Source organism: Strongylocentrotus purpuratus, unplaced genomic scaffold (genome assembly GCF_000002235.5).
Source record: "Strongylocentrotus purpuratus isolate Spur 01 unplaced genomic scaffold, Spur_5.0 spur5_scaffold_7, whole genome shotgun sequence".
NCBI lineage: Eukaryota > Metazoa > Echinodermata > Echinoidea > Camarodonta > Strongylocentrotidae > Strongylocentrotus > Strongylocentrotus purpuratus.
Window position 1 is genome coordinate 15,161,497 of NW_022145613.1, and position 26,191 is coordinate 15,187,687.

The 26,191-nt window shown below is 38.8% G+C and overlaps 1 protein-coding gene across 2 annotated transcripts; it reads left to right on the forward strand.

The window, feature by feature from the left end:
* Window positions 1-399: 399 nt before the first annotated feature.
* Window positions 400-24,690, forward strand: LOC574755 (putative thiamine transporter SLC35F3). Of its 2 annotated transcripts, none has more exons than XM_030974029.1 (8): window positions 400-488; window positions 12,202-12,668; window positions 14,545-14,845; window positions 15,713-15,938; window positions 17,123-17,248; window positions 17,870-18,059; window positions 19,513-19,602; window positions 20,926-24,690. In XM_030974029.1, the coding sequence occupies exons 2-8, from the start codon at window positions 12,392-12,394 to the stop codon at window positions 21,153-21,155; spliced, it is 1,440 nt and encodes a 479-aa protein (XP_030829889.1). In that variant the 5' UTR covers window positions 400-488; window positions 12,202-12,391; the 3' UTR covers window positions 21,156-24,690. The 2 variants fall into 2 exon arrangements, with proteins under 2 accessions (XP_030829889.1, XP_030829888.1); XM_030974028.1 differs by lacking the exon at window positions 400-488 and adding an exon at window positions 5,434-5,765.
* Window positions 24,691-26,191: the final 1,501 nt, after the last annotated feature.

Genomic DNA, 26,191 nt, shown 5'->3' on the forward strand with positions numbered 1-26,191 from the left:
CCTTTACACTTGTCTTCCTTTTTCCTATTCACCCATCCTCTAACGATTCATCTTCCATTTTCCTCCTACTTTTCTCATCTTTCTCACTTTCCTCTCTTCTCCTTTCCCATCTTCATCTTTTTCACAGAGTATTTTGGGCATGGAGGGTAGGGTGGGGGGAGGGGATGATAATTCCTTTGCATTTCTCACTTATCTTATAGAGCTGCCGTCGACCAATGCACTTTTTACAATAACATTATAACGGGGTTAAATTGTAAACCCCTGATCACCCTTTTTATTTTGCCCGTAGCTAAATACATGGGCAATTCACCCTCACGCTTTACACAATCATTTCCACATTACACCTGCAAACGGGGGTCAACATGAGACCCGGTCTCTCTGCTTTGTGGATACGGAATTTAGTGGAAATATAATCCCGATGCCAGAGGTAGACTTTTGTCTCTTGTCTGCATATTTTACTCTATTCCGCTGCATGCTGGTGAAATTTCGTAAGTACATATCTTAATGAATATACTTTATTAGCCAGAGTTTTGAGCTTTTCGATGAATGCTGTGGCTTATATGACACATGCTCTGTTGTGTTTATACTTTAGCACCTACATAATTATAAAGTTTCTGCATGCCCTTCCACTTTCAGATTTTCAGTCTGGATTATGTATTGGAAGTTCGTTCTGATCTTTGTATACAAAAAACATATCATATGCATGATATACCAAAAGAAGTGATAAGTCACATAGGAGAATATCATTATTTCGCCTGAAAATGTATGCTCTTCCATTTCACAGCTGTGCGATCTATTATCTGTTATACAATTGTCTCTGAACCACTTGATCATATCCTGAATTGCCGATAATCTGGCCATCCCCCTTCCGTTTTCCCATCCATTGTTCATCGACCAGTAAGTATATGCTACCAATTGCATAGCATTAATGGTATAGCAATTGAGGGGGTGGGGACATCGGCCTAATGCGAGAGAACCATAGAGCTAAGGGGCATTGTGGGAGGGGTTGCAACATTTACCTCTCGCATATACATTTCCACTTTAGTTACGCCACCCCCCTGTCCAAGTGCATAAACTCGTTGAAGCCATATAGTCACACGGTCGATATCTACTATAACTGATACGATCATGCTTTGACATTACCATTATTATAATTAATGTTATGATATACATACTCAATCATTAAATTACAGTCCTGCAATAATGCAAAGCTGTATCTGATTTGGAATCTTAATTGACATGCAGACATACATGAATATGCAAGCCATCTATTCAGTTGGCTTAAAGTTATAATAGAGGACTATACCCCCACCCCCTCCCCCACATCCCCTGATCCGGCACTGATTCGGAATGTATAAAATAGGCAAATGTACATCGATTCCTCAAAATGTCATAACTTGAATTATTATTTAAAAAAATTATAGTGAATTTTGCTATATCTAATCTGTAGATCATTATAACAATCTATTTCTCCTTATGCAGCTGGAGCTTAATTCAACATTTGCACCGGTTGTGTATGGTGTGAAATCCAGCAGATTTTTTTGTTTTATCGCGTACCATAAATGATCCAAAGTGCAATGTATATGGGTTACTACGGTTTCCTATTGTATTCAGATTCGACTAATGTGGCCATGCATGTAGGCCCTACATTTACTTCAGCATAAATAATGGCTATACAGGTGAAGCGATGGTGCAATTGTGAGAATAGGCAATTTGCATTATGACTTTTAAAATCCATTTATTCGTAACAGGTGAATGAAATCATTTGTAATGAGCCGCTAATTAACAAATGCATTAAACGTTATTACATTACAAAAATGGCCTATTATACATGGGTGTAGGTTGTGATGAAGTCATGAAGACTTGATTATAGAATCAAGGTTGTTTTCACCATTCTTCTTTAAACTAGCATGCAGTTTATACATCGAAATATAACATCATTTTGTGTGTAATTGGGTTTTTATAGACGTGTATCAATCAGATATGATTATGTACGTCTATATTAGGGACCGACCTTTATAACGTCACCATCCGAAATGTGTAAATATATACAGAAACATTCTGCAGGATGTGTCTACACGATTGGGCCTACCACATATCAGTTAACATTCGACATGGTTCGATTGTGATCTATAGTAGTCCACTTGAAAAATTACCCTCACTGACTTTAAAGTAATTGATTACAATTACAAGCAAAATGATATTTGACAGATGACTTGTTTACGCGTTTTTGTATAATTACCCCCATTATCTTAAAGACATATATAATGGGGTTTTCTCTACACACTATAATAAAAATAATAATAAAAAAAAAAACTCTTTAAAAAAACACCAAATTTCATCCGATAAAGGCCAATTTTTAGATAATATGTCATATAGACCTACGGCTTCAAAGTTAATAACGATCGTCAATTTCCTATAGTTTAATTTATGCGGATTAAAGCTCCTATCCGCCATGCCGCTTTGACCTGCAAAATACATACTCCTCTTTTATGTGATATCATGATATGACAGGCGCGGATCCAGGATTTTCCAGTAGGGGGGGGGGGGGGGGGGTGGACATTTGAAAATTGCGCAGACCATTTTTTCAACTCAACATACCAATACTGACAAGTTCATATTAGAAGCACCATACCGGTACAATTTTTGACATTTTCATTGGAGGGGGGGGGGGGGGGGGGTGGGGGGCTGAAGCTTCTTGCCCGAAAAAGTAATTTTCTGGTTTCACAATTCGGCTAGTGAGCGAAGCGAGCAAGCAAACATTTGAGCATAATATGTATTTTGTGAAAGTGTTATTTATCACCAAAATAAACGAGAAAAGATATAAAAAATTCATATTCGGGCAGCTCGCCTCCCCCACCCCATTACGCGCGAAGCGCGGAAGCTTTGACGTTTAACTAAATTATTAGAGAAAGAAGACGATTCGTTGTACCGTTCTCGACTCTTAAAGAGAAGGTTGAGTTCTGGGAAGAGGTGAAAAATAATTTGTGAGCGTAATAATTCTTGTTATGCAAGTGTGGAAGATCATCAGATAAGACATGTTCCCTGAAAAGCATGGCTCTTCAAATGCCTTCATATTCTAAATATGTCAGTAACATCGTAAAACTCGGGGGTAGGATTTTTACGCCACGTGTTCGTGTAGTCCCATATACATCTTTCTGTGTACAGTGTTTGTAACTTTACCAAGACTTGGCCAAGACTTGGCCAAACCTTGCAATACACACAAATTCTTATATGCTAGATGATCAACCTTTTCTGGTCGATTCCACACCGTTTCTTTCACAATGCAATCGCATGACCGGAACTCAACTTCATCTTTAATCCTTGTCTGAATTCAGTTTTTTCCCGCCCGCGCGTAGCGCGTAAGCTTTGACGCTTCATTAAATTATTAGAAAAAGAAGACGATTCGTTGTACCATTCTTGTCTCCTAATCCTTGTTTGAAATAAGTTTTCCCCCTCCCGCGCGAAGCGCAGAAGCTTTGACGTTTCATTAAATTATTAGAGAAAGAAGATGATTCGTTGTTCCATTCTGGACTCTAAATCCTTGTCTGAATTCACTTTTCACCCGCCCGCGCATAGCGTGTAATTTTCTGACGCTTCATTATATTATGAGAGAAAGAAGATGATTCGTTGTATCATTCTCGACTCTTAATCCTTGTCTGAATTCCGTTGCCCCCCTCCCGAGCGAAGCGCGGAAGTTATGAAATTTCATTAAATTACTAGAGAAAGAAGACGATTCGTTGTACCATTCTTGTTTGAATTCTGTTTTTCAGTTTTTCCCCTCCCGCGCGAAGCGCGGAAGCTTTGACGTTTCATTAAATTACTAGAGAAAGAAGACGATTCGTTGTACCATTCTCGACTCTTAATTCCTTGTTTGAATTCCGTTGCCCCCCTCCCTAGCGAAGCGCGGAAGCTATGACATTTCATTAAATTATTAGAGAAAGAAGACGATTCGTTGTACCGTTCTCGACTTGTCAGAATTTTCAAAAATGTTTCTTTGTCTGCTCCTTTTTCGTCCGATGTCCTCTTACTGCCCCTACCGACCCTGGCTACGCGCCTGCTTTAAAGGGAAAATGACACAATCATAATTGTGATAGCATACAATTAGGTTTGTAGAAATGAAAGGGAAAAAATGATCTATTACACCAACCATGGATAAATCACGGTCGGGAGCGTCATATCATAGTTTTGTGTTATCGGGCGAGGGCCTGGGCGTAGCGACCAAGCGAGATTTTGTAATGTTGAATGCTGAAATTATGCATTCTAGAAAATATAGCTTTCTATTTAAAAGACATCCAAAATATTGTGCCCTTTTCAAATTTTTCACTAAAGAGTGATGACTTTTGTAGCGCAGGGGCTGTTTTTAACGTTTAACTTTGAATCCGCGGCTTGAGATTTTATGCGGCCGGCCGGCCCGACCCCATTTTTTCAACAACGTTCCCCAAGCCTTCGGCAATGACCCCAAATCTCTCGATTACAGTTTTTTCCCCTTATTCGTCGTTACTGTCACTTAGCGCCATTTCATTGTCTTTACCCCTTTTTCACCCGACTTTTCTCCCCCCCCCCCCCCCCCCCCCCCCCCCCCCAGTGTTGTCTAGGGCACACGCATGACTATGTTACCTCTTTTTGAAAGCACCCCTCTATCTCCGGCGTGTAAAGTCAGTACGGGCCGGATTTTTGTGTATTACGGGCCGGACTTTGTTGCGTGAAAAGTAACCCTTTATCGGAGATTTTGGGAACACAAATTCGGTCCCTCCGGCTTTCTTCTTTTTCTTTTCTCCTTTTTTCTCTATCTGTTTCTTTTCTCTTCTCTTTTCTTTTCTCTTCTCCTTTCTCTTCTCTTCTCCTTTTTTCTTCTTTTCTCCTTTCTTTTTTCCTCTTCTTTTCTTCCTCTTTTTTTCCTTCCTTTTTTTTGCGCCGCCAATAGGGGGGCCGCGGCCGTTTTGGCCCCCCTGGATCCGCCCCCGCCCCCCCACTCAGTATTATTTAGGGTACGCGTATGCTCGTTCCCTCTTTTTGAAAGCACCCCCTATCTGAGGACCCTAAATACGGAAAAATGCTCAATGTAACCCCCTAAATTCGGAGTCCAAAGAGATGAGAGTAAAAAAGAAAAACACCCCCTTTTATAAAGAAATCTCCGGGTGAAAAGTCAAATACACCCCTTTTTTTTTTTTTACAATTCTCGGGCCGGACTTTGTCGCACGAAAAGTACCCCTTTACCGGACATTTTGGTAACACGCATGCGGTCATTCCGACCCCAGAGTGGGGGGGGGGGGGGCCGGGGATCCGCCACTCTATGATATTCAATATTCTAGTCTTTTAATCTAGTTGCTGTACCGTCGACCGAGACGTGCAACATTTTTTTTCCCCTTTTCGGCTGGACGTTTTAGAGACACTATAAACTCCTTATAGTCCAGTCGCACGCTGGCTTATTGGTCGCCAGTTTCAAGAAGTAATGCACGTGTGTTCGTGTGATATATTGTGCAATGCCAATGGATCGAATGTTCATGCTTTAGTCCCGCTTTATTAGTGCATCTACGGTCAGTGGCTGATGAAACTTCTGACCTTGTGTTGTCATTCACGGATTGAGCAAAATTTTGTCAAACAATCTCAAGATAACATGAAACAGGGTACACTGTTGTGACTGAACGACGGAGGGAAAGTACACATTCAAAAGCTGTGAAACTGAAACTGCAATGCCGATTAAAAAGTCTTCGCATGTGCAGTAACGCAGTAGGCTAGACCCTACCTACGGCCAGTTTGTGGTAAGTCCGCGTCGCGTCGCGTTCGCTCAATGACTGACATCAGTTGCAATATGTGGGACAAAGATATAAAAACCGAGGTCAAGCTAGCCTTCTTGACTTAAAGGGGAAGTCCACCCTGATATTAATTTGGTTTAATAGAAGCATAAAAACTAAAGAAATAATTCAGTGAAAGTTTAAGATAAATCGGACCACAAATAAGAAAGTTATGAATCTTTCAAGCTCATGACAATTAATAATTTGGAATCTTTTTTAATTTTGAAGACAAATTGGCAAGCGGTCAGAAATTGTGATGTTATCCGCTAATAATTTTCTGAATGACAGAATGACCCAAAAATCTTACGGTAATTTCTCTGAATGTTCATGGAATAGGAGACCCCTGGGCACACGAAGCAATATTCCTTACATTTAGCGCTTGCGCAGTTACGTTTAATCGGTCTCCGCCTCATTTGAATTACCCGCCCGCGCCCCGCCCACGAATCAACGTTCTTGTTCCTTCTGATTGGATGTAAAAGACCCGCCATTCGCTTAACGTTACAAATTTGAGTGCGACGAGAGAGCATACTATTTTCCGTTTTTTTCAATACCAAAATTGTGATATTTCAGTCAAACCCTCTATTTTTAATGATTTTTTCACTTAAGTATTTCACTTAAGTATTTCACTTAAGTATAAGTCTTACTTAACTAAGAAAAATTATCAAAAAAGTCATATTTAAGGTACAAACTTGATTCTTTTCCTGAAATGTCCGTTCACGTTTCGTTTGCATGTGTATGGAACGCCATGTGTGCGTCACCTATGTGTAAAGTGCGTCACCTGTTTAAAGCCTGAAATTTCAGTGTTTTTGGTATCCATTTTTGTATGATTGACAGCTAGGGCGTCAGAGCCGAAGTTTGCTTCCTTTGTTCGGTAATAATTCCGAACCATACAGCTGAGTGTCGTATGAAATCGTTCGCCGTGTTTACGTCTGATTGTGACTGCGTATATGTTGTACTTTGAACTGGTTGTGGTCAGCGTTCGTAGTATTTCCATGGTTACGCGTTTGCGCGGCCTGGCTTGGGGGAAACTGCCTGGCCTGGGGGAAATTGCCTGGCCTGGGGGAAACGGCAATATGATTTCGGCGTTTTGTAAAAACACACCAGGAACTAACTAAGCTCCGAAGGGTGCTCAACCGAGATTTGGTGGTCTCCATTCCTACATTAATTTCTTTGTCAAATAATAAGCACTTTGTCAAATAATTAAAGCACTCTGTCAAATAATTAAAGCACTCTGTCAAATAATTAAATGCAAATACAAGTCCGAAATGGAAAGTTGTAATATGACAAAAAAATAACATATCAGTAATAGTTTCATAAATGAGAGGCAGGTTAGTATACTTGCTAACAAAACTGACAAATTTGATAAAAATGGTTAAATCTTGAGAGGATTTTGATCGTTTGACAGTATTATATAATTGAGTTTCCCAAATTATTTTCAGTAACAATGTTGCATTTTTTTTGGGGGGGGGGGGGTAAAAAAAAATTAGTGGGGTTGGGGGCAGCTTTTTTTTTGGTAATTATTTTTTTAATATTTCTTTTTTGTATGTGTAGTATCATATTATTATCAATGTTATGCTTTCAGTCATCGCTTATTATATTCATAAATGTATATATATATCTCTCTCTCTTTCCGTTTCACTCTTTCGTCCCCCCTTCTCTCTCTCTCTCTTTTTCTCTCTTCCTCTCTTCCTCTCTTTCTCTCTCTTTATCATCACTCCAACTCTCCCTCCTCTACACCTCTCTCTTTCTCTGTCTTTTATTTAACAAAAATTTGAATTTGATCAATGACTTTTTAAATGCCTATCGGGGGTCTATGTTTGATTTTTGATTTATGTCATATTTTGTGTTATTTCAGTCAATTTAAATTGCAATTGTATGTTTGTGAAATGGATCGCAATTCAGCCATTGGCTGCGATGATCTTTCTAATAAGAACCATTTCTATTCTATTCTACTCTATGTATTCAAATATGTTATTCAGAGATGTCGGAGGGTATCATTAAATGTATAACTTATGTAAGTGCATACATCTTTGATGCGGTCATTCTTTTCCTGTTCAGTCCAATTTCATATTAGATCAGAGTGAGATGTGATGGAAAGGGGGTATGACATTGAGATAAATAATTAGAGAGAAAGAGAGAAGGAGAGAGAAAGAGAGAGAGAGCGGGGGGGGGGGGGGGGGGGCCTTGTGTTGGATGTCAATTTTCAAAGCTCAAAAAAAAAACTATGCTCATTTTAAGAGGAAATTAAAGGAAAACCTAATACTTGACAGTCGGAGAAGTGAATGACATGTGATTGAAATTTGTATTCTTCTGCCGGTTCATACTTTTTCATTTTGTATATATTTATGTTTTTGTACGTTATAGAAATTCTACTAATTCATCATTATTTTCTTCTTCTTCCTCCTCCTCTTTTTCTTCTTCTCCTTCTTCCTTTTCTTCTTGTACTTATTATCATTTCTATCATCAGTTTAATGTTATTATTATTATCTTTAAAAGGTAATTCTTTTATTTTTCTTATCTGTCTGTAAATATGACTATTTTTACTTATTAATTTTATATATGTCTGTAAGGGACCCCACTGGAAATAAGCTCTCGTGGGTTATCCTGTTCAAGCTGACTTGTTGATTTGTTATTATTGTATAATGTTGTATGTTCGAAGCTTGTCGAATAAAACTCAATCAATCAATACATACATATACCTCCACACTCAGGCGCGGATCCAGAATTTCTTAGGGGGGGGGGGATTTGAAATTATGCAAGCCAAATATTGGTACGTAATGGTGACCCAGCAGTGGCGAAATGAGCAAAAACGTGTTATTGTTGATGTTGTTGTTGGTGTTTTTTTTTTTTTTTTTTTTTTTTGAGGGGGGGGGGGGGGGGGTAGAAACGATCAACGTAACGTAAATTAGCGTGGGGTCTAGGGTCGAAGCCCCGGCGGGGGTCAAGGGGAGGAGCACACAGAAGCTCAGGGAAAATAGGCTTTTAATTACGGTCAGATGAACACATTTTGACTCCTCATTATTTTGTGACAAAGGCAGGTCACTATTCTTTTTTCCTTATTTAGGAACACTCATAAAAAAATCTAGGAAAATCATGTCATTTTAGTAATATTTGTAAATCACCGGTATCGAATTAGAAATAAACCACGTTTGAATTATATTTTGGGGGCATCTGTCACCCCCTTCCCCAAGCCCAACCCCCCCCCCCATCAGTGCGACAGTGCCCCCCCCCCCAATCTACACCTTAACTATCTTCTTTCTCTTTTTTTCTTTCCCTTTATCTCCTCTTTTTCCTTTCCCTCCTCTTTTTCCTTTCCCTTTCCTTCCTTCTCTCTTATTTTGTGATGGGGGGGGGGGGGGGAGGGGGAGGTAACAGCTGGGAGGCAAGGCCCTTTTGCCGCCCGATCTCCTTTCCCCCTTTCTTTTCTTCTTCCTCTTCTTTCTTTCCCTTCTTTCTCTCTCTCTCTCTCTCTTTTTGCGGGAGGGGGGGGGGGCGGCAAAGTCCGTTCGCCCTGGATCCGCGCCTGTCCGCACTCATTGAGTCATCTCTTTTGCTTTGTACAACTAATACATTTCCTAATTATGAGCAGCACAGCTCATTACGACAATCGTGTCTAATGTTTATGAACTTGTTTTCCATTTTAATTGGTAAATTGATATTTAAATGTATTAATACATGTATGTATTTACATACATGTAGGAGCATCAGCTATCATGGCTTCAAGAAATCATGACACCCAGGTTGCGGGACGTGGACCCTGCTCCTGTGCAACCCACAAAATATGATAAAAATAACATATAATTATAGAATGTTGTACTGTAAAACATCATCATAAGAGAAAAGAGGTGGAGAGGAGGAGGGAGGGACAGAAAGTGTGAGAGAGAAACAGAGGGGATGAAGGAGAGACGAAGGGAGAAAGAGGAAGAGGCAGAGAGAGCAAAGAGAGAGAGAGGGAGAGAGATACAGACAGAGAGACAGGGGGTGGGAGTGAAATAGAAATAGAGAGAAAAGACCAGAACTGAAGAAGAAAAGGAAAATCTGAAAGTAGCAAGTTCAGATAGAGAAAAGGGATGAGAGAGTGAGAGGAAGGATAAAAGTACATGCAACATCAAAATATGAATGAATGGAAGAACCTGCTGTGCCAATCATCATGACAATTAATATTGCACATAATTAATCTCCTCCATTAGATTATGATTTTCATTTCGCCAATGCTAATTATAACACCAATGACTGAGCTGGCGAGGCACGCGCAGTTGAACTTTCCATGAACTCAAATCATGCCGCAATGCGCATAACTTGGCTTGCTTTCCCACGGTCATTAAACTTGCCGGTATTATCCGAAACCCGAAAAACCTAACCGAGGAATCGTTCGGAAAACCGAGGAGTCGAACGGAAGAGCAAAGTAGCCGCCCAAGTCAAACTAAGGTCAAGCTGATTTACGCATCAATTTTCTGATTGGATCAGCGCCCGGGGGCGTTACTTGGGATTTTTTTTGCTAGATTGATCACCCAATGGGTGCTCGTAAACTCATTGTACATGGATAAACGATATATTTGCTTCGTGGGGCAGTAGGGCCAGGAGCGCGACGCTGGTCCAGATCGTCCGCATAAACGAGGATCGTCTCTGTAAACGCAGCCAGACGTGTCCTAAAAAATAAAGATTATCCTATTCAGGGACAATTCTTATATCCGTTCTACGGATTCTTCGATGATGCTTGTTGATTGTTACACTCATTTTCTTCATTTCAGCCTGAAGAGTATGCTCTACGCATTCATACTAAGGCTGTGCATAACCGTGTAATGAGGTATTCGAGTACACTCCCAGGCTTACAGGCGAATACTCGAATATTCGGACGCCATGTTAATTTTTGATTGTTTTTATAATTTTTTTTGTGGATTTTTTTTGCCACCACCATACTATGGGAGAAGTATCAGAAGTCCGTCTCCGAAAACTTAAACAATTTTACTTCGAGTTGCAGTTGAAGGCGCCGATTTAATAATAATAGTAAATATATGCTGTTTTTAAAACCAAAGATGACAGAATAATCCATTTTCCTCCTGGTCCAAACAGAAATCCGTACATTTGACCTGGACATTGGCGCCCGAGTATAGAGTACCGAAGCAGTGACGTCATGAAAATCTATTTTTAGAATTTCTCAATTTTTTTCTTAATTTTCTGAAAGAGCATCAAAAATAATGTCCTAATATCGAAAACCAATTGAATATGTTAAGTATTGGCTGAGATATGACCATCTGAGCGTTATATGCTCTGGCTCCTAACCATTAGGAGCCAGAGGATATAACACTGAGTTCCCATAGGACATACAGGGTATATTTATTCAGATGGTCATATCTCAGCCAATACTTAACATACTGTATATTCAATTGGTTTTCGACATTTGAACATTATTTTCGATGCTCTTTCGGAAAATGAAGAAAAAGTTGAGAAATTCTAAAATTAGATTTTTGATGAAGTCACACTTCACCACTCTATTCAAGTACGAGAAATCGTACTCGAGTTGTTGTTAAGAGTGCGAATACTTGAGTATTCGACTACTCGTCGCAGCCTTAATTCATATGCAATTCAACTTCAGTAGGCCCTACACTCAAAGAAATAAACGACTTTGAAATCATGACCATTATTTGCACCGTTGTTGAAAATTTATTCGATTTTTGGTACGTTTTATTTGTGTGTAGTAGGGTACTCTCCAAGCGAGAGTAGCTAGCCCAGTAGGCTGGGCACACTTGTGAACTATAGGCATAGCGACGTAAAAATGTGTTTTGATCAATATGGAATTTATTGAAATTTCAACAAAGGATGAAATGTGAGGGGGTGACATCACATCTAGAAACCAAGTTGCCAATTTGACTCTCAGATTTGTAGTATGTCATGAAAAATTATGGATTTTAAAACTCATAAATCTTTTCATCTCAATTTTCTCATATCAATCTCGTTTTAATGAAAAAAAATATAAGAAAAACAAATTAGGGAAAGTTTGATCAATGACAATATCTAATGAATAATAGGAAAGTTATGCAATTTTGAAGTTGTCATCAGTGAAACACAAATTGGCAAAACAGATGTATCTTTCAACCCCTCCCCCCTCCAATTTGCTCCTCATTAACTAATGGTGAGATATGTTTCATACAGGGGTTGTATAAAAACGGAAGATTTATTTGTGCAGAGGACAAATGACATTTTAGTGTGTGTGTCATCATAATTTTGTATAGTTTTAAGAATATATGCGAAAAAAATCTCTTCTAGTACGTGATAAACTACAGAGAATAAATATTCTCTCCAAATACAGTTTTATCAGAAGAACTCACCTGAGCTGAGAACATTTTGTCATTTTATTGCTTTTGAAAAATAGTTTCATTTGTTCTTTCCTTGTCCTTTACAGCTCCATGGTCAAGATACTGACTGAAGTAATACCTCAATTGTGATTTGGTTTGTGGAAACAGTTAGCAAGCACAGTAAGCAGATTAATTTGATCCCGGCGTGAGTCAAATAAAGCCAGGGACAAGTGCCTTTGCAGGACTTCTCGAGAGTAACGTTTTCCTGAGAAATAAGGCTTAGCAGGCTATTCCACCATGGACATTGAGAACCAGCCAAACACCGACCAGCAAGACTCGGCAGCAACAGAAGCTCCAGCGAGCGAGATGGAAGGTACTCCGGTGGAAGATACTCGAGTGGAAGACAAAGTGATGGTTGTGAATGAGGAAGGGGCGACTCCAGATGAAGGGGAGGAAGCAGCAGAAAAAGACCCTATGCTCTCCCCGCCTCCCGAATATCATCTCGTGGTTGGGGATCAAGCAGCAGAAGTGCAGAAGGAAGGAGCAACAAAACAAAATGGAGTCCATCCAACAGGTAAATCAGGCCTAATAATTACCAGATTTAATTCAGTTTCCCTATTTTTTTATTTTTTTCTTCTTTTCTTCTTCCCAATTTTATCCCAATTTTTTTGATTTTCCCTTATTTTCTCTATTCTTCCCTATTTTCCCCCAATTTTCTTACTCTAAAGGGGGGAATGTTGTTCGATGCCATGTTTTCCCTGCAAATTCTCTTCTTTATTTTTTACACAAGGGGGGCGTGGTAGAGGGAAAAAAAACTTTGGATACAAACTGGTATACATTTTTTACACATAATTATACATGTAGGTGGTTTGATAATGTGCTCCAGCATCACTGGATGTTAGGTTTTTATTTCGTTAAAGATATAGGGTTAGGGCTTGGATTGTGAATGAGTTTAAGGTTTGATTCAGGGTTAGTTTTTAAGATTCAGACTCATCATCAGGCCCTGGGTTTCCACAACTGAGTAACTGTATATTGTAACAAGCAGTACAGTTACTATAATATGGAGTGCAACCTTTTGCATAGCCTTTAATACCAATAAGTTCTTTAATCACAACTGGAGAATAATCCTTGACAATGAATAAGAGTTCAGAGTTATTGGCCCAGGCCCTTTGGACTTGGAATGTGAGGATGATAATGAATAGGGTACTTATCTCCATTGTCAGCATGTAGTGTCCTGCTGTGAAGCAACAGTGTCTTGGCTATTGGTCAAGCTTTGGTGGGCTCAGGCTGTATGTGCTAATGGTGGGTGGCTTGCAGCTCAAAATACACAAAGTTAATCAAATTCTCGCTACCCCAAATGGCGATTCTGCCGAGATCCGGGGAAAATCCTGAAAACGCGCATTGCATTATGGGATAGCTTTTCGGCATTACAGCTTCCTGTGCCGTCCTCCACAACAACACAGCGTCGCTTTCGCTCGGAAAGTTCGTGATCACAACCCTCTCTTTCACGGTAGAGTTTAACGGCCTTTTGTGCTAAAGTCACTAATTCTGCCCGAAGCTTTCCATTGCATGGTATTCCTCTGTCCGTTAAGATTTTTTTAAGTTCCGAAACTGTTTTTTTATCCATTTTGTGGTCGACGAGAAATACATGAACTGAGTGTTGTCTCTACACTGTTTACTGTATCGTCTGCTCGTGATTGTGACGCTGGTCGCTACATGCACAATTTTAAGACAATTATTTTTTTTTTACTTTTAGATTAACAGAAAAAAAACATGAATAAAAATAAAATCTTTCCTGTAAACTATTTTTTGCTTTTTATTGTATATTCAAATTGAATAAAAACAAACTAAATTTAATGCATATATTATAATCTGTACAAATTACACTGATTGGCATCGATTTTAGCGTGCGTGAAAACTCTGCACAGCAAACACAGGCGCTAGCGCCAGCGGGATGGGACTCTATACCGGAAGTTGTAGTGACGACCCGAGAGAGTGAAAATTACCTCGTCTCGCGAATTTCGAGATTTTCGTACCTATTTAGGGTAGCGAGAATTCAACCACTCATGTATCTCACTAAAACAATACATCTGACATCTGGAACTAACATATCACTCTGTTGAAAAACGAGAGCAAACCGATACGAAAAAGCACTGGGGTGCGGACGTGGGGGTACTATACATGACCGTGTGGGCTATCCTCCCTCTCTCTCACATGGTGCATCTGCAAGCCTACTGTATATCTACATCACCATGCAAGCCGATATTTACAAGCAGCATCTAAAATTATATTTGTTGTCAATTTATGTTCACACTGAATTCAATAATACTTGGTAGTGTAAGGAACACCGGGTCTTTTACACCGGGTATTTTAACACATTCTGCTACACGTGGACCAAAGGAATTTGAATTTTGTTGTAATTTGTATTAAATGTTTATGTGTACTCTCAGCTGATAGCGATCAAGACCACCCACCCTCCAAACCGCCCTCCACCTGCTGCCTGTCTTACGGGACCGCCCGCAAGCTACTCATCGGCGTGACCATCGGTCTCAGCGTCGCCATCTCGTGGGTGGCTGCGACTCAGTTCATGAAGGCGATGTACTCGGCGGATAACTTTGATGCTCCGTACTTCATCATCTGGTTCTCGACGAGTTGGATGGTGGTGTGTTACCCTATCTACATCATTGGCTCCCTGGTAATCTTCAAGGATCAGAGGAATGCTGGCTGGGCCGGCGTCAAAGAGCTATTCAAGTAAGCCCTTTACACTGTAGTACAGCAAAACCTGCTTGAGAGTCCACCTGTATAGAAAGACCACATTTTGTGTTTCCCTCGAAACCTTTACTACAGGAACCTGCACACAAAGACCACCTGTCGATAAATACTGTTTTTCTTGTCTCCCTTGAGCAGTCATTGTATATATATATATACCAGTTTCACTAAACATCCAATTAACCCTGTAACTGATCGTCGGATCGTTGCCCGATCGTTGGCCGATCTGGTGAAATCGGATAATAAATTCTGATCGCAGATCAATGACAATGATCGGCCCAAAACTTGAACATTTTCGGCATAAAAAAAATAATTAGAAAATCTTTCCTTTTTTGTTTGTTGCCGATACCGATCAAAGGTGCGAGGGTGTTGCTCTAATCTTCCGATCTGATCAAAGCCCCAACTTACAGGATCTAATGCTTGATATCTCCTGAATGTGCCAACATGTATAGAGTTCTGGGTAGGATCTTATGAAGCCCTCCGAGAACAAGGTCGCAAATAGTCCATTGATGTTCAATAGCAAACTTACAAAAGTAAGTTTGCAACATCCCTTTGAAATGTGTGTATACCTATATTTTAATTGGATAGCCATAAACTTAGACTTGCTTCAGCTTTGCAAGACGCTGCCATGTGTAAGAAACAAATGTGTCCTGATCAAGGGAAATATAATTTGTTCTCTTCTTTGAAATAGTGATACTTTTCTTCATCACTAGAGCGCATTTTGGATTTAAACAAAACAAAACAAAAAAATATCATAGTGCTCTTTTTCATTACTCCAGTGATCTATGGGAACTCTTAAGAATTAAATTGTTGACCTGTCCCTAACATCTTTTTGTTTTCTTTCCTCAGGGACGACCAGCAAATATATGGACCGAGAGGCATGACCGTATGGACCTTTCTAAAACTGACCGGTCCTTTCTGTGCCCTTTGGATGATCACAAACTATATGTACGCTGCCGCTCTCAAGTTCAAGTCGCCGACGGACGTGACTGCCATCTTCGTCACCAATACAGCCTTCATCTATATCTTCTCATGGATTTGGCTGGAAGAACTACTCATCCTTCTACCTGCTAGGGTGAGTTCCCCTTCCTCTTTCTCCTCCCTCGCCCATTCTCCCTCTCCCCTCATTTTCTTTCCTTCGTTTTTGTCTTTTTTGCCTTCTCCATACCACTTCTGGAAATGTCTTTTGAGTCAAATGATCCAGATCATAAACATTTCGGACCCGTAACTTTCAAGTTTCCACAGATCTTTAAAACATTAATCCTATTTGAATATTTCATATATAAACACTTTCAAAGTGTGGAAGGGGCTTAATTAATTATTATTTTTATTTATTTATTTTTTATTTTTTATTATTATTATTATTATTATTATTATTATTATTATTATTTTTTTTTTGGGGGTGGGGGGGGGGGGGGGTGGGGTAAACCAATAAAACTTCCACCTGTGTACCACGGCAAGCAGCATTGGTGCATAGCTGAGTATCAATTAACTTTTATCAGGACTTATCCACTATTTTTCTCTGTTGGTTTTTACAAATAGTTGGAAAAATCTCCCACATTTTCTGCTCATGTGCAGATTTCATCTCTGAACCGGCTTATCTTTTCATATCCAAAAGTTATTCAAGCTACAGATAGAATAGAATAGAATTCATTGACTCTTGCGACCCTTTCTGGGGTATGAAAGTAACACATTTACATGTCATTATAATGATTCATAATAAAGAATACAAACAGCATAATAATACACAGAATCAGAATACAACAAAACAACAGTTCAAATCTAATGTATAACGACAAATAGGAACGATCTAAATCTAGGCTATGCTAAACATAAATACAATATTTAAACAATATGGCAAGTAAACATGAAAAGTGGAGAATTCCACATGAGCAATATAAACACACACAAAAAAAAAAAATCTACATAATTGTCCTTATTATCTAAAAAATTTTGTACATGAAAGTGAGATGTGATTGGCTTGTTAAGATTTATTCAGACTAACAAAATACGGCATAATTGTCCCTAGAAAGATAAACCTAAATCACTCTTTGCTTTCCTGATAATAATCAGAAAACCATTTCTTTTTCTAAAATTAAGATGGATTTCTATCATAATTTTATGAAGGTTTCCCATTCTACACTATTTTTTTCAATGGTATGGCAGTGGGGAATACATTTCTTGTCTACTTTTGATGACTGCCATTGTGCCCTGCCCTAATTAAATTAAATTTTCACCTTTCTCCCATTTTGTCTTCAGCTGTGCTCAGTGATTCTATCCATTGTGGGTACAGTGTTGATGATGGCAGCAGATGGGTTTGGAGGAGGAAGTGTGATTGGTGTTCTCTTAGCTCTGGGTGCAGCCATTGGAGCAGCTCTCTACAAGGTTGGTCCTACGTAGGCAAGAATCACCATGCTTGCACTGCGCAACCTTGATTAATATTTCTTTTGATTTTAAAATGGTGGTATTGGTATATCTATGTTTTGAGCTGACAGTGTTTAAAGGGATCCGGTAACTTTGTCTCAGATTCTGAAACAAAATCCTGGATTTAGCTCACGCTGCAATGATTATTATAAACCCTTAGGTCAGTCAGAAACCCCATGACTTTAACATGTCTGATTATCAAGATATTTATGATTGGAAATCGAAACCAAATTTGGTAACCAAATAACGGTTTTCATAAAACTATAGTCTATTGAGGAAAATGAGTAAGGTAAAACCGGCCACTCGAAGATTTTTACTTTTTTGAGGCACTTCTTGATCATTTTGAAGCTCAATTTTTTTATGGCTTCAATATCACAGACACTGATAACACCTAGGGCCATGCATCTCAGATTTAACATTGTTAAACGATGCCTGTAAATCTCTCAATTATGTGTAGTGATAGCAAATCTCTTCATATATACTGCAGGACTCATTTGGTCGTTCTGTAGGCTGACAAAAGTGCTGACCTGCACATCAACTCGCATCCCTCCAATTTTTCTTATTTTCTTATTTTTCTTGTAGGTTCTGTTCAAGCGATTCCTAGGTGATGCCACATATGGACAGGTGTCCTTGTTCCTCACCATGCTTGCCCTGCTCAACCTGGTCCTCCTCTGGCCCATCATGCTAGGCCTTTACTACGGCAAGAGGGAGACGCTGGACTGGAATAACTTGCCCTGGGCATTCCTCTGCGGGACATCGGCTCTCGGCATAGGTAAGTTGGGAAAATGTAACATTATGCCTCAGTCACACCTTTGAGTACATGGCTTGCGTTAGGGCTGTGCACAACAGTGTAATGAGGTACCCGAGTACACTCCCAGGCTCACAGGCGAATACTCGAATATTCGGACGCCATGGTTTTTTATAATTTTTTTGAATTTTTTTGAATTTTTTTGATTTTTTTTGAATTTTTGGATTTTTGGATTTTTTGGATTTTTTTTCTTTTTTTGCCACTACCATACCACTCGGCAGTTTCTCAGGTCCCTCGCTGAAAATGCATGCAACTTTACTTTGAGTTGCAGTTGAAGGCGCCGATTTAATAAGAATAATAACAGTAAACAATGCTGTTTTAAAAACCAAAGATGGCAGAATAATCCATTTTCCTCCAAGTCCAAACAGAAATCTGGACATTTGGTCCCAGTTTCTGAAAGGTGAGTTTGACAGTGCTTGAGTTGGGAAACATTTTTACCGACGGTACCATGCCAGCGAACGCCGCTCTCCCTGGCACGGGTAAGCGCTGGCCTGGACATTTTTTTTTTTTTTTATTTTTTTTTTAAATTTTTTTTTTTTTTTTGCGGCCGAATATTCGGGTACAAGAAATCGTACCCGAGTAGTTGTCAACCGTGCGGGTACTCGAGCATACGACTACCCGTCGCAGCCTTAGCTTGCGTATTGCGTAACATTTATTCCTATTTCTTGATATCGGGAAATGATATTCTGTTGTAAAGCAATGATAATTCTTGATATCAAGAATTCATTTCTCGATATCAAGAATTCAATTCTTGGTATCAAGAAATAGGAATAAATGTTAAAACTGCTTGCCATAAATACGCAGCAATACAAAGCCAAATACGCAAAGGTGTGACTGAGGCATTAAGCCCATTTACACAGCCCAAAAAACACCATTTTGAAAATTCATCAATATTTTTTTTTACTGCCTATTGCACTACTGTAAATACCCACTTAAACCTGTCGGTACTTGCTCATTCCGATTTTTGGGTGAATAGTGCGAGGAAAATCAGTGATTTCTGATTGCAATGTAAAGGCAGCTATTGTTTTATGTTATACACTATTGATTGAAGGGGCATGGGCAGTATACCCATTGCATACAATTATATTTCAGTAAAAAACACATTTTCCACAGACTCAAGCCCTAGTAACACTGGGCTGCATATTCACCTACTGAATACATCCATTGATACATAGATAGTCATAGCGGGAAGGCGAGGAGAGGAATGTTGCCATTCAATTTGACAGCCCCAATTTTGAAAAAAATGCAAAAGAAATTAAGGGTACCGGTAAAGCTTTTAATCTGCTACTTTTTACTGATGTTAAGAAATATAGGGGGTGGGGCTGGGGTTGTTACCATCAAAATTGGAATCGTAAAACTATCTCCCGAACATACACATAATATAATGTGTTTTTTGATTTTCTCCTCTCTGCCACAGTGTTCAACTTCCTGGTGAATTTCGGGATTGCTCTCACGTACCCCCTTCTCATCTCCCTGGCCAATGTTCTAGGCATCCCGATCAACGCAGGTAAGTCGAATGACATGTTGAAGAAGATCGTGATTTCTGGTACTGATAAAATGTTGAGTTTTCATTTAACTTGTCTTGACTGACACTGAATTTCACAGTATGCCAATCTGCAGGATTTTGCAAACAAATTGAGAACAGTTCAGGAGATAAAAAAGAACATCAGGAAAAAAAATTGAATATCTTGACAAATGGACCCAAAATTCATAAAAGTAGGGTTTTGAACATTATCACTGTATTACTGTTCAATATCCTCACTTTGTTCAGATTTCTTAATATTCAAATGTCGATTCAAAAACTTCATTCCGGCACCTGTGATTACAAACTCTACACATGAATAATATCTACCTATTGAATGCTACTTGCCAAACAAATTTTGGAAGCAGAATGTGTATGATAGCAGAGTGAGTGGTTAATAACCAAGGAAAAGAAGAGGAGATAAGTCATTTTTGGGTGGCATCGCATGATGTATTATGTTGTTCATTGCATATACAACATAACACTTTTTTCTGTGTATTTACATCACTATGAACATGACAGACAATGAAAGCGGACAAAATATACAGTTCCTCGGGTAGACAAAGGAACATCAATTCACTGCTATTATGTAAAAATGTGTAGAACAGGTGAATATGCATGTGACACCTGTTCTACACATTTTTACATAATAGCAGTGAAGGGATGTCCCTTTGTCTACCTGAGGAACTGTATATTTTGTCCGCTTTCATTGTCTGTCATGTTCATAGTGCATTTACATCTATGATTAGTCATTGTTCAACAACTTGCTCCCTGATTCTAATGAAATGATAGGTCAAACGGGATCACGTGTGATTTATTAACTATTTTTTCATGAAAAAGCATACAATGTTTTTAAGTACTAACAAAGGATTTTTAATTACGCGATGCGCAGCAGTGCGCGTAGGGGTTAGTGCGCTTGTTCTGTATGTTGGCCTGTACTTGCATAGCACTGCATGCCAATGCATATAGAGGTAAGTGCACTTATATCTGTGCCTATCAAACTTGGGGTTTATTTAGCAGCGATACTGACATGAAACAAATCTGAAATGAATTCTTTCTACATCGAATAACAAAGATCTAGGAGTTTTGTTGTACAAAATCAATGATTCATGATTTCATTTGCTCATTGAATGATCTATGCTCTCTTGATGGGCCTTTTTATGCATCTATTGTATGAAGCCTTCAGGCAGAATACGATAGAAGCACAGAGCCTTGACTCAAGTGCGGATAGACCGTATAATGAACTCATTCGCATGCATCATTTGTATACTAATGAGAGTTGATTCCCCCCTCTCTTTCCTCTCCCAGTGATCGACACAGCTTTTGGAGGCGTGCTCCTCGCTCCCCTCAAGATCGTCGGCGCTCTCCTCATCATCGGGGGTTTCGTCATCATGCTCCTCCCCGAGGCGTGGCAGGTGAAGGTGGCCTGCTGGAAGGAGGGCGACCCGCCCTGTAGGCGGAGAGGAAACATGCAACGTATACCAAGCGTAGAACTGGACGAGAGGGCGAGGGAAGCAGACAACGTTGTAAGGATATGACGGAGAAGATGAAAGTAGTGAACAGAGCTATAATAATAAAGCCCAGTTTAGACGTGATGCGGTAAACTGCCCCTAAAAGCGTACATGGCAAGTTGGCAACATTAGCGTGTAAACAAATGGCAAGTTGCAATATTCGTTGGGGTAAATACATAGCTGTGTGCAACAGAGTCCATTATGTGTTCTCATTGATCTATGTGTTACAACATACACAAATATGAAGTGTATGCACTATGTTCATCTCTCATTTGTACTGCTTTAGTGGGTTTTTTGTCCTTCAAAGCTGTTTACTGCCTCAAGTCTAGATTGGCCATTAGCAGTTTAGATAATACTGTCTGCATGTGTGTATGTGTGCAGTGGTGCGTGCATTGTACTGAGTGTGAGCGATGAGCTGATGAGTAATGTATGGTTAATGTAGAATGTAAGAAAGATGATCTGTAATTTAAATTTATCTAAAAATAAATGTAATAACTTGATTGTGTTGGCATCTGTAAGGGTGCGTGCAGATTTGAATGTACAGTAATGATAATTTATATGTTTGATAATACATGTACTAATGTAACTGGCAATTATTTTGTAAAAGTACAGAAGTGTTCTTATCTTATTTAATTGAATTATTGGTACCGTCAACGCAATCATTCCTTTTGAGATTATCATAAAGTAAAGGCATCTCAGTGTGGTGGCCACTGACTGGTGGGTAGGTCACTGGGCTGTAGATTGAATAGTTTAGCCTTCAAAGGTAGGATGATGGGGTGTAGCATGACGAGGCTACGTGTCTTTCCCGTGGCCTGACTCGGGGCCAATCGGGTATAATACGACTGCGGACAACGCGACCGCCGTATTCACGTGCGTGCAACATACGCGAGGAGAACTTTGGTCTGTTTTGCGAACACTTTCGCGTGCTGACCATTATAATCAAGTCCATTTGTTTATGTGCAGCTGTCCCCAAAAAGTCGTAGATGGTATTAACCGGTATTTGCCATGCTACACCCCCTTTAAGTCTTTTATCGAGACATCACGTCTAAACTTGCCACTCTCTACCCAGGAGAGTGAATCTGTAAGGATCACATTAAGCCGTGGTGATTGCCAATTTGCCGTTGCCATGTACGGTTGCGGACATTGCAGGTACACGACGTACATGTATGGCATAGGGATTGAAGATGGTGCACACTTGTGTATGGGCTTGAAATCCAGTGACCAGTCTTCATAAACAATAATATTGGTAATTTGGTATTGAGTGAATGAAATATTTGTTTAAGGTACGGTGTACATGTCTATTGTTAATAAAATAATTTGTTAAGAGTTGAAATTGAGCACAGAGAAATATTGATCTTGTAATTATTTATTTAATGTGATTTATTTTGATTAATATATTAGGAAAATATATCGTAAAAGCTGGTTCTGTAAAGCTAATAATGTCATGTTGGTGTAACATGACACAGATTGAAGAAGAAAAGTTCAATCACTGTATGTTTTCAACTTTTCATGTAGTATAATTACATATAGTGTCATGCGCTATAAATCTTTGTATAATGATGAGTAGTTTGATCAGACTTGTTTCTGATCAAGTGATTAGGGATCTAATGGGAAGTGAATAGGAATCAAATGAAATTGATTGTTCACATTTTTTGTATAAAGTTGTTATATTTTGTACTATTTTTTTTGTATCTTTCATGTAAAGTAATCATCTTCAACTCATGAAAACCTTATAAATGTCACATTCATAAAGCCATTTCGAGAGTAGCGAGAAATACTGACACAAAGATATTTCTTTCTTTTTTTGCACACTATACCTTGCACACCACTATACCCGTATGTATTTTTGTATATTTCATCAGTACCTTCTTTATTTTTTTTGTTCAATGATCTTATGTTATTATTATTCTGTTACTAGCAATGATTTAAATGATTTTAAGTGAATTGTGACTTTTTTCTTAATGATGATTTCTTAGGTTGCATGATTTTATTCCTCCTTTTAATTTCTTAAAAGGTGTGATGTTGCTTTCCCTGCATGACATTTTTGTGTGCATATGAATGTATTGCACCTACATGTGTATTCTCTTCTGTTTGTGGGCCAGTATGAACAAATGAAGCTGCTGTGAATTGTACCAAGAATTTTGCCTGAGTGTGCTGTTTTCTTTGACCTAAGATGCTAATGAAAGAGGCAGATTACTAATTTATTGGGATGGATAATAATCAATAAGATGGATTGTGTAAATAATTTTCTCTGTTGTGATGAAATGCAGTGCATGGCAATGTCAATGAATTTGATCTGGCATGCAATAGTTTTGTATACACAGTTGGATCAAATAAGAAATAAATATGATTTTTGTAATAATGTCTTCAATGTAGCTTTCTAATTACTTGAATGGTGCATCATGACTTAATATTTTCATGATCCAATTATGCATTTTGATATTTCATCCATGTTATCGTTATTGTCAATATACAACTACAAGTTTATAAATGGTCATTTTATTTAGAAAACTGTGTAATTGTGTGCCTTGGATCTGAACCATGTTCTTTTCCAAACATTCCTCTTTCATGGTAATATGAAGAAAGTAATTTTGCGTCCATCATCCTATTAATTGGATGGACCTCATTGATGCTGGTGTGTAGTTGTTGAACTATGTAACAGATGTGTTATATAAACTTCATTACTTGAATTTTGCACAAGTCAATCGTTTTTTGGGCATTCCCAACAGATTTGACTTAAGGCGGTTAGTTATGCAGCATGATGGTGAGAAAGTTAAAACTGATCTACCTGAGAATATTGTATGAATTGTGAATACCTAGGGAAATCCAACGTTTATAGCAGACAAATCAGAGGAGTACACTGGTTAAGTTTATTTGGTACATGTAAGTATTGTCAGTTTTGTTATTTCATGTTTATATTTAGCATTTACATGTAACTTTACTTTGGAAAGAGAACGACAGTCGGTTGAATTTTTTTCTCTTTATAAATGGGACCTTACCAGTACCCACCTACTGATGTAGACATATTTGGCTCTTTTTTTACAAATTTGTGGTGCAGGGGAAAGCAATACAGTCATACATATACATGTATTTACATGTGAGTTTTCCAGCAGCTGATGGTTATTATTGTGGTGAGAACTTTTCATTTTTGAAAACTAGGTGTTATTCTCAAAATATTGAGGCTATATTGCAAGAGATACATTTCTTTAACCCTTAGGCCTACTTTGTCACCAAGGTTTTATTTTATAAACTGCCCTTATATGTAGTTCACAAATAGGCTTTCATTTCAATCAAATTACAGGGTGTACATGTCAGAAACTAGCCAGACCATCTGCCTTTGCAAAATGTGTATAGCATATACACAACAAGATGTTGCATGTACAAATTGTATGTGAACGGTTTTGATAATTTTTGTACATTTGTTATGTGAGGTGTTTAACTTTTTTTGTTAGATAAAGTTTTTTTACATAATCTTGTTTCTGAAATACTGTACGAATATTCGAATGGAAGTTTGTTTGTTGATAATAAAGGTAATAAATGTACTTTTCATCACAAACAGAAATGCTAGTCTTTGTCTCGTGTTTTAGGATAGTCCAGATTCTGTCTACGGTATTTGAAGGAAAAAAAATTCTGCAATTATCTTTCTCCCTCCCCTTCCCAAACACGCATCCCACACAGATCGTGATGTCTCCACTAATCGCACAATCCCTGAAAACGCACCAAAGGGTTTTTAAGCTTTGAGGGTGTGTTTTTTTTTCTCAGCAGAATGGGCATGTGACACGGAAAGAGTCAAGGCAGTAGACTAGAAAATGGAGGAGAAAGAGAAATAGAAAGGGAGAGAGAGGAAGTGAAACATTGATGGGGAACTAAGAATCTATAAGCAAGAGGTAAAAGAAATGATGGGAGAAAGTGACTAGCAAGTTCAGAAATATTGGGGAGGTGGGGGGAAGGGGAAGGGGAAGGGGTGTGGGAAAGGGGAAGGGGTGTGGGAAGGGGATGTGAAAGTGATGAGCTGGGATATACGAGCTAGAGAGAACAACGATAAGAGGGGGAAGGGTTGGATAGGATAGGATACAGTTCATGATCCAGAAGAGAGCGATTGGAAAGTAAGAAAATGGACTACGACAGAGGGAGAGAGAGAGAGAGAGAGAGAGAGAGAGAGAGAGAGAGAGAGAGAAGGGGGGGGGGGGCAGGGGGAATAGAGGAAGATAGAAAGGGTAGGGTAGGACAGGGCTCATGATTCAGAGAAAAGACTGGAAAGATAGAAAATGGAGTAAGCAAGAGTAAGAAACAGATACACAGAGAGAGAGAGAGAGAGAGAGAGAGAGAGAGAGAGATTTTGTGTGTGTGTGTGGGGGGGGGGGGGGGGCGGGAATAGAGGAAGATAGCAGACAGATGGATATGATAGGGTAGGATACAGCTCATGAATTAGGGGGGCAAATGGGGGAAAAAAAAAAGAAAATAGACTAAGCAAGAGAAAGAGATATACAGAGAAAGAGGGAGGGAATAGTACTCAAGTATGGGAAGTAATCAATTATTGTCTTGGACCTTCCCTCATATATATATGTACACAATATGTGCCGGAGTATGAACTGTTTCAGAGTCTTCCTTGCACGTTTAGAATATGAGATCACTATAAATCTGTGCAAATCTCAAATTAGTAGTTTGGTCAGTGAAATGTGAGGTTATCATGAAAAACTCTCTGGTTTATCATGTACTATCATTATCGTTACTTTGTTCTTCTTCTCCAAAGTGCCTTCTACCATGGGGGGACTACTGAAAAAATATTTTTGATAGTACCGTACCTTATATAAGAATTAAAAAACCCTCCTCCCGAGTCATACAAATTTAAAATTGGGAGAATTGTCTGGCACTTTTGTATGGTACCAATACATATGTCATATGACGATTACAACTTTCAAAGTTAATAACTTTAAGAATTATGTTTGATTTTTCAAATAACCAGGCATTTCATAATTTTTTTTTACAAAGGGCTGTAGGCTCAAGCTAATTCTGGAGTTACTTCCAAAACTTGGAAAAATTCTCATTTTCTCCTTCAACTA

What these genes read in the sequence shown, in the direction of transcription:
- LOC574755 (XM_030974029.1), top strand. Translation starts at nt 12,392, where the DNA reads ATGGACATTGAGAACCAGCCAAACACCGACCAGCAAGACTCGGCAGCA. An exon ending in GGCGTCAAAGAGCTATTCAA is followed by an intron (nt 14,846 to 15,712) that starts GTAAGCCCTTTA and finishes TTCTTTCCTCAG; the next exon opens with GGACGACCAGCAAATATATG. An exon ending in TTGGAGCAGCTCTCTACAAG is followed by an intron (nt 17,249 to 17,869) that starts GTTGGTCCTACG and finishes TTTTTCTTGTAG; the next exon opens with GTTCTGTTCAAGCGATTCCT.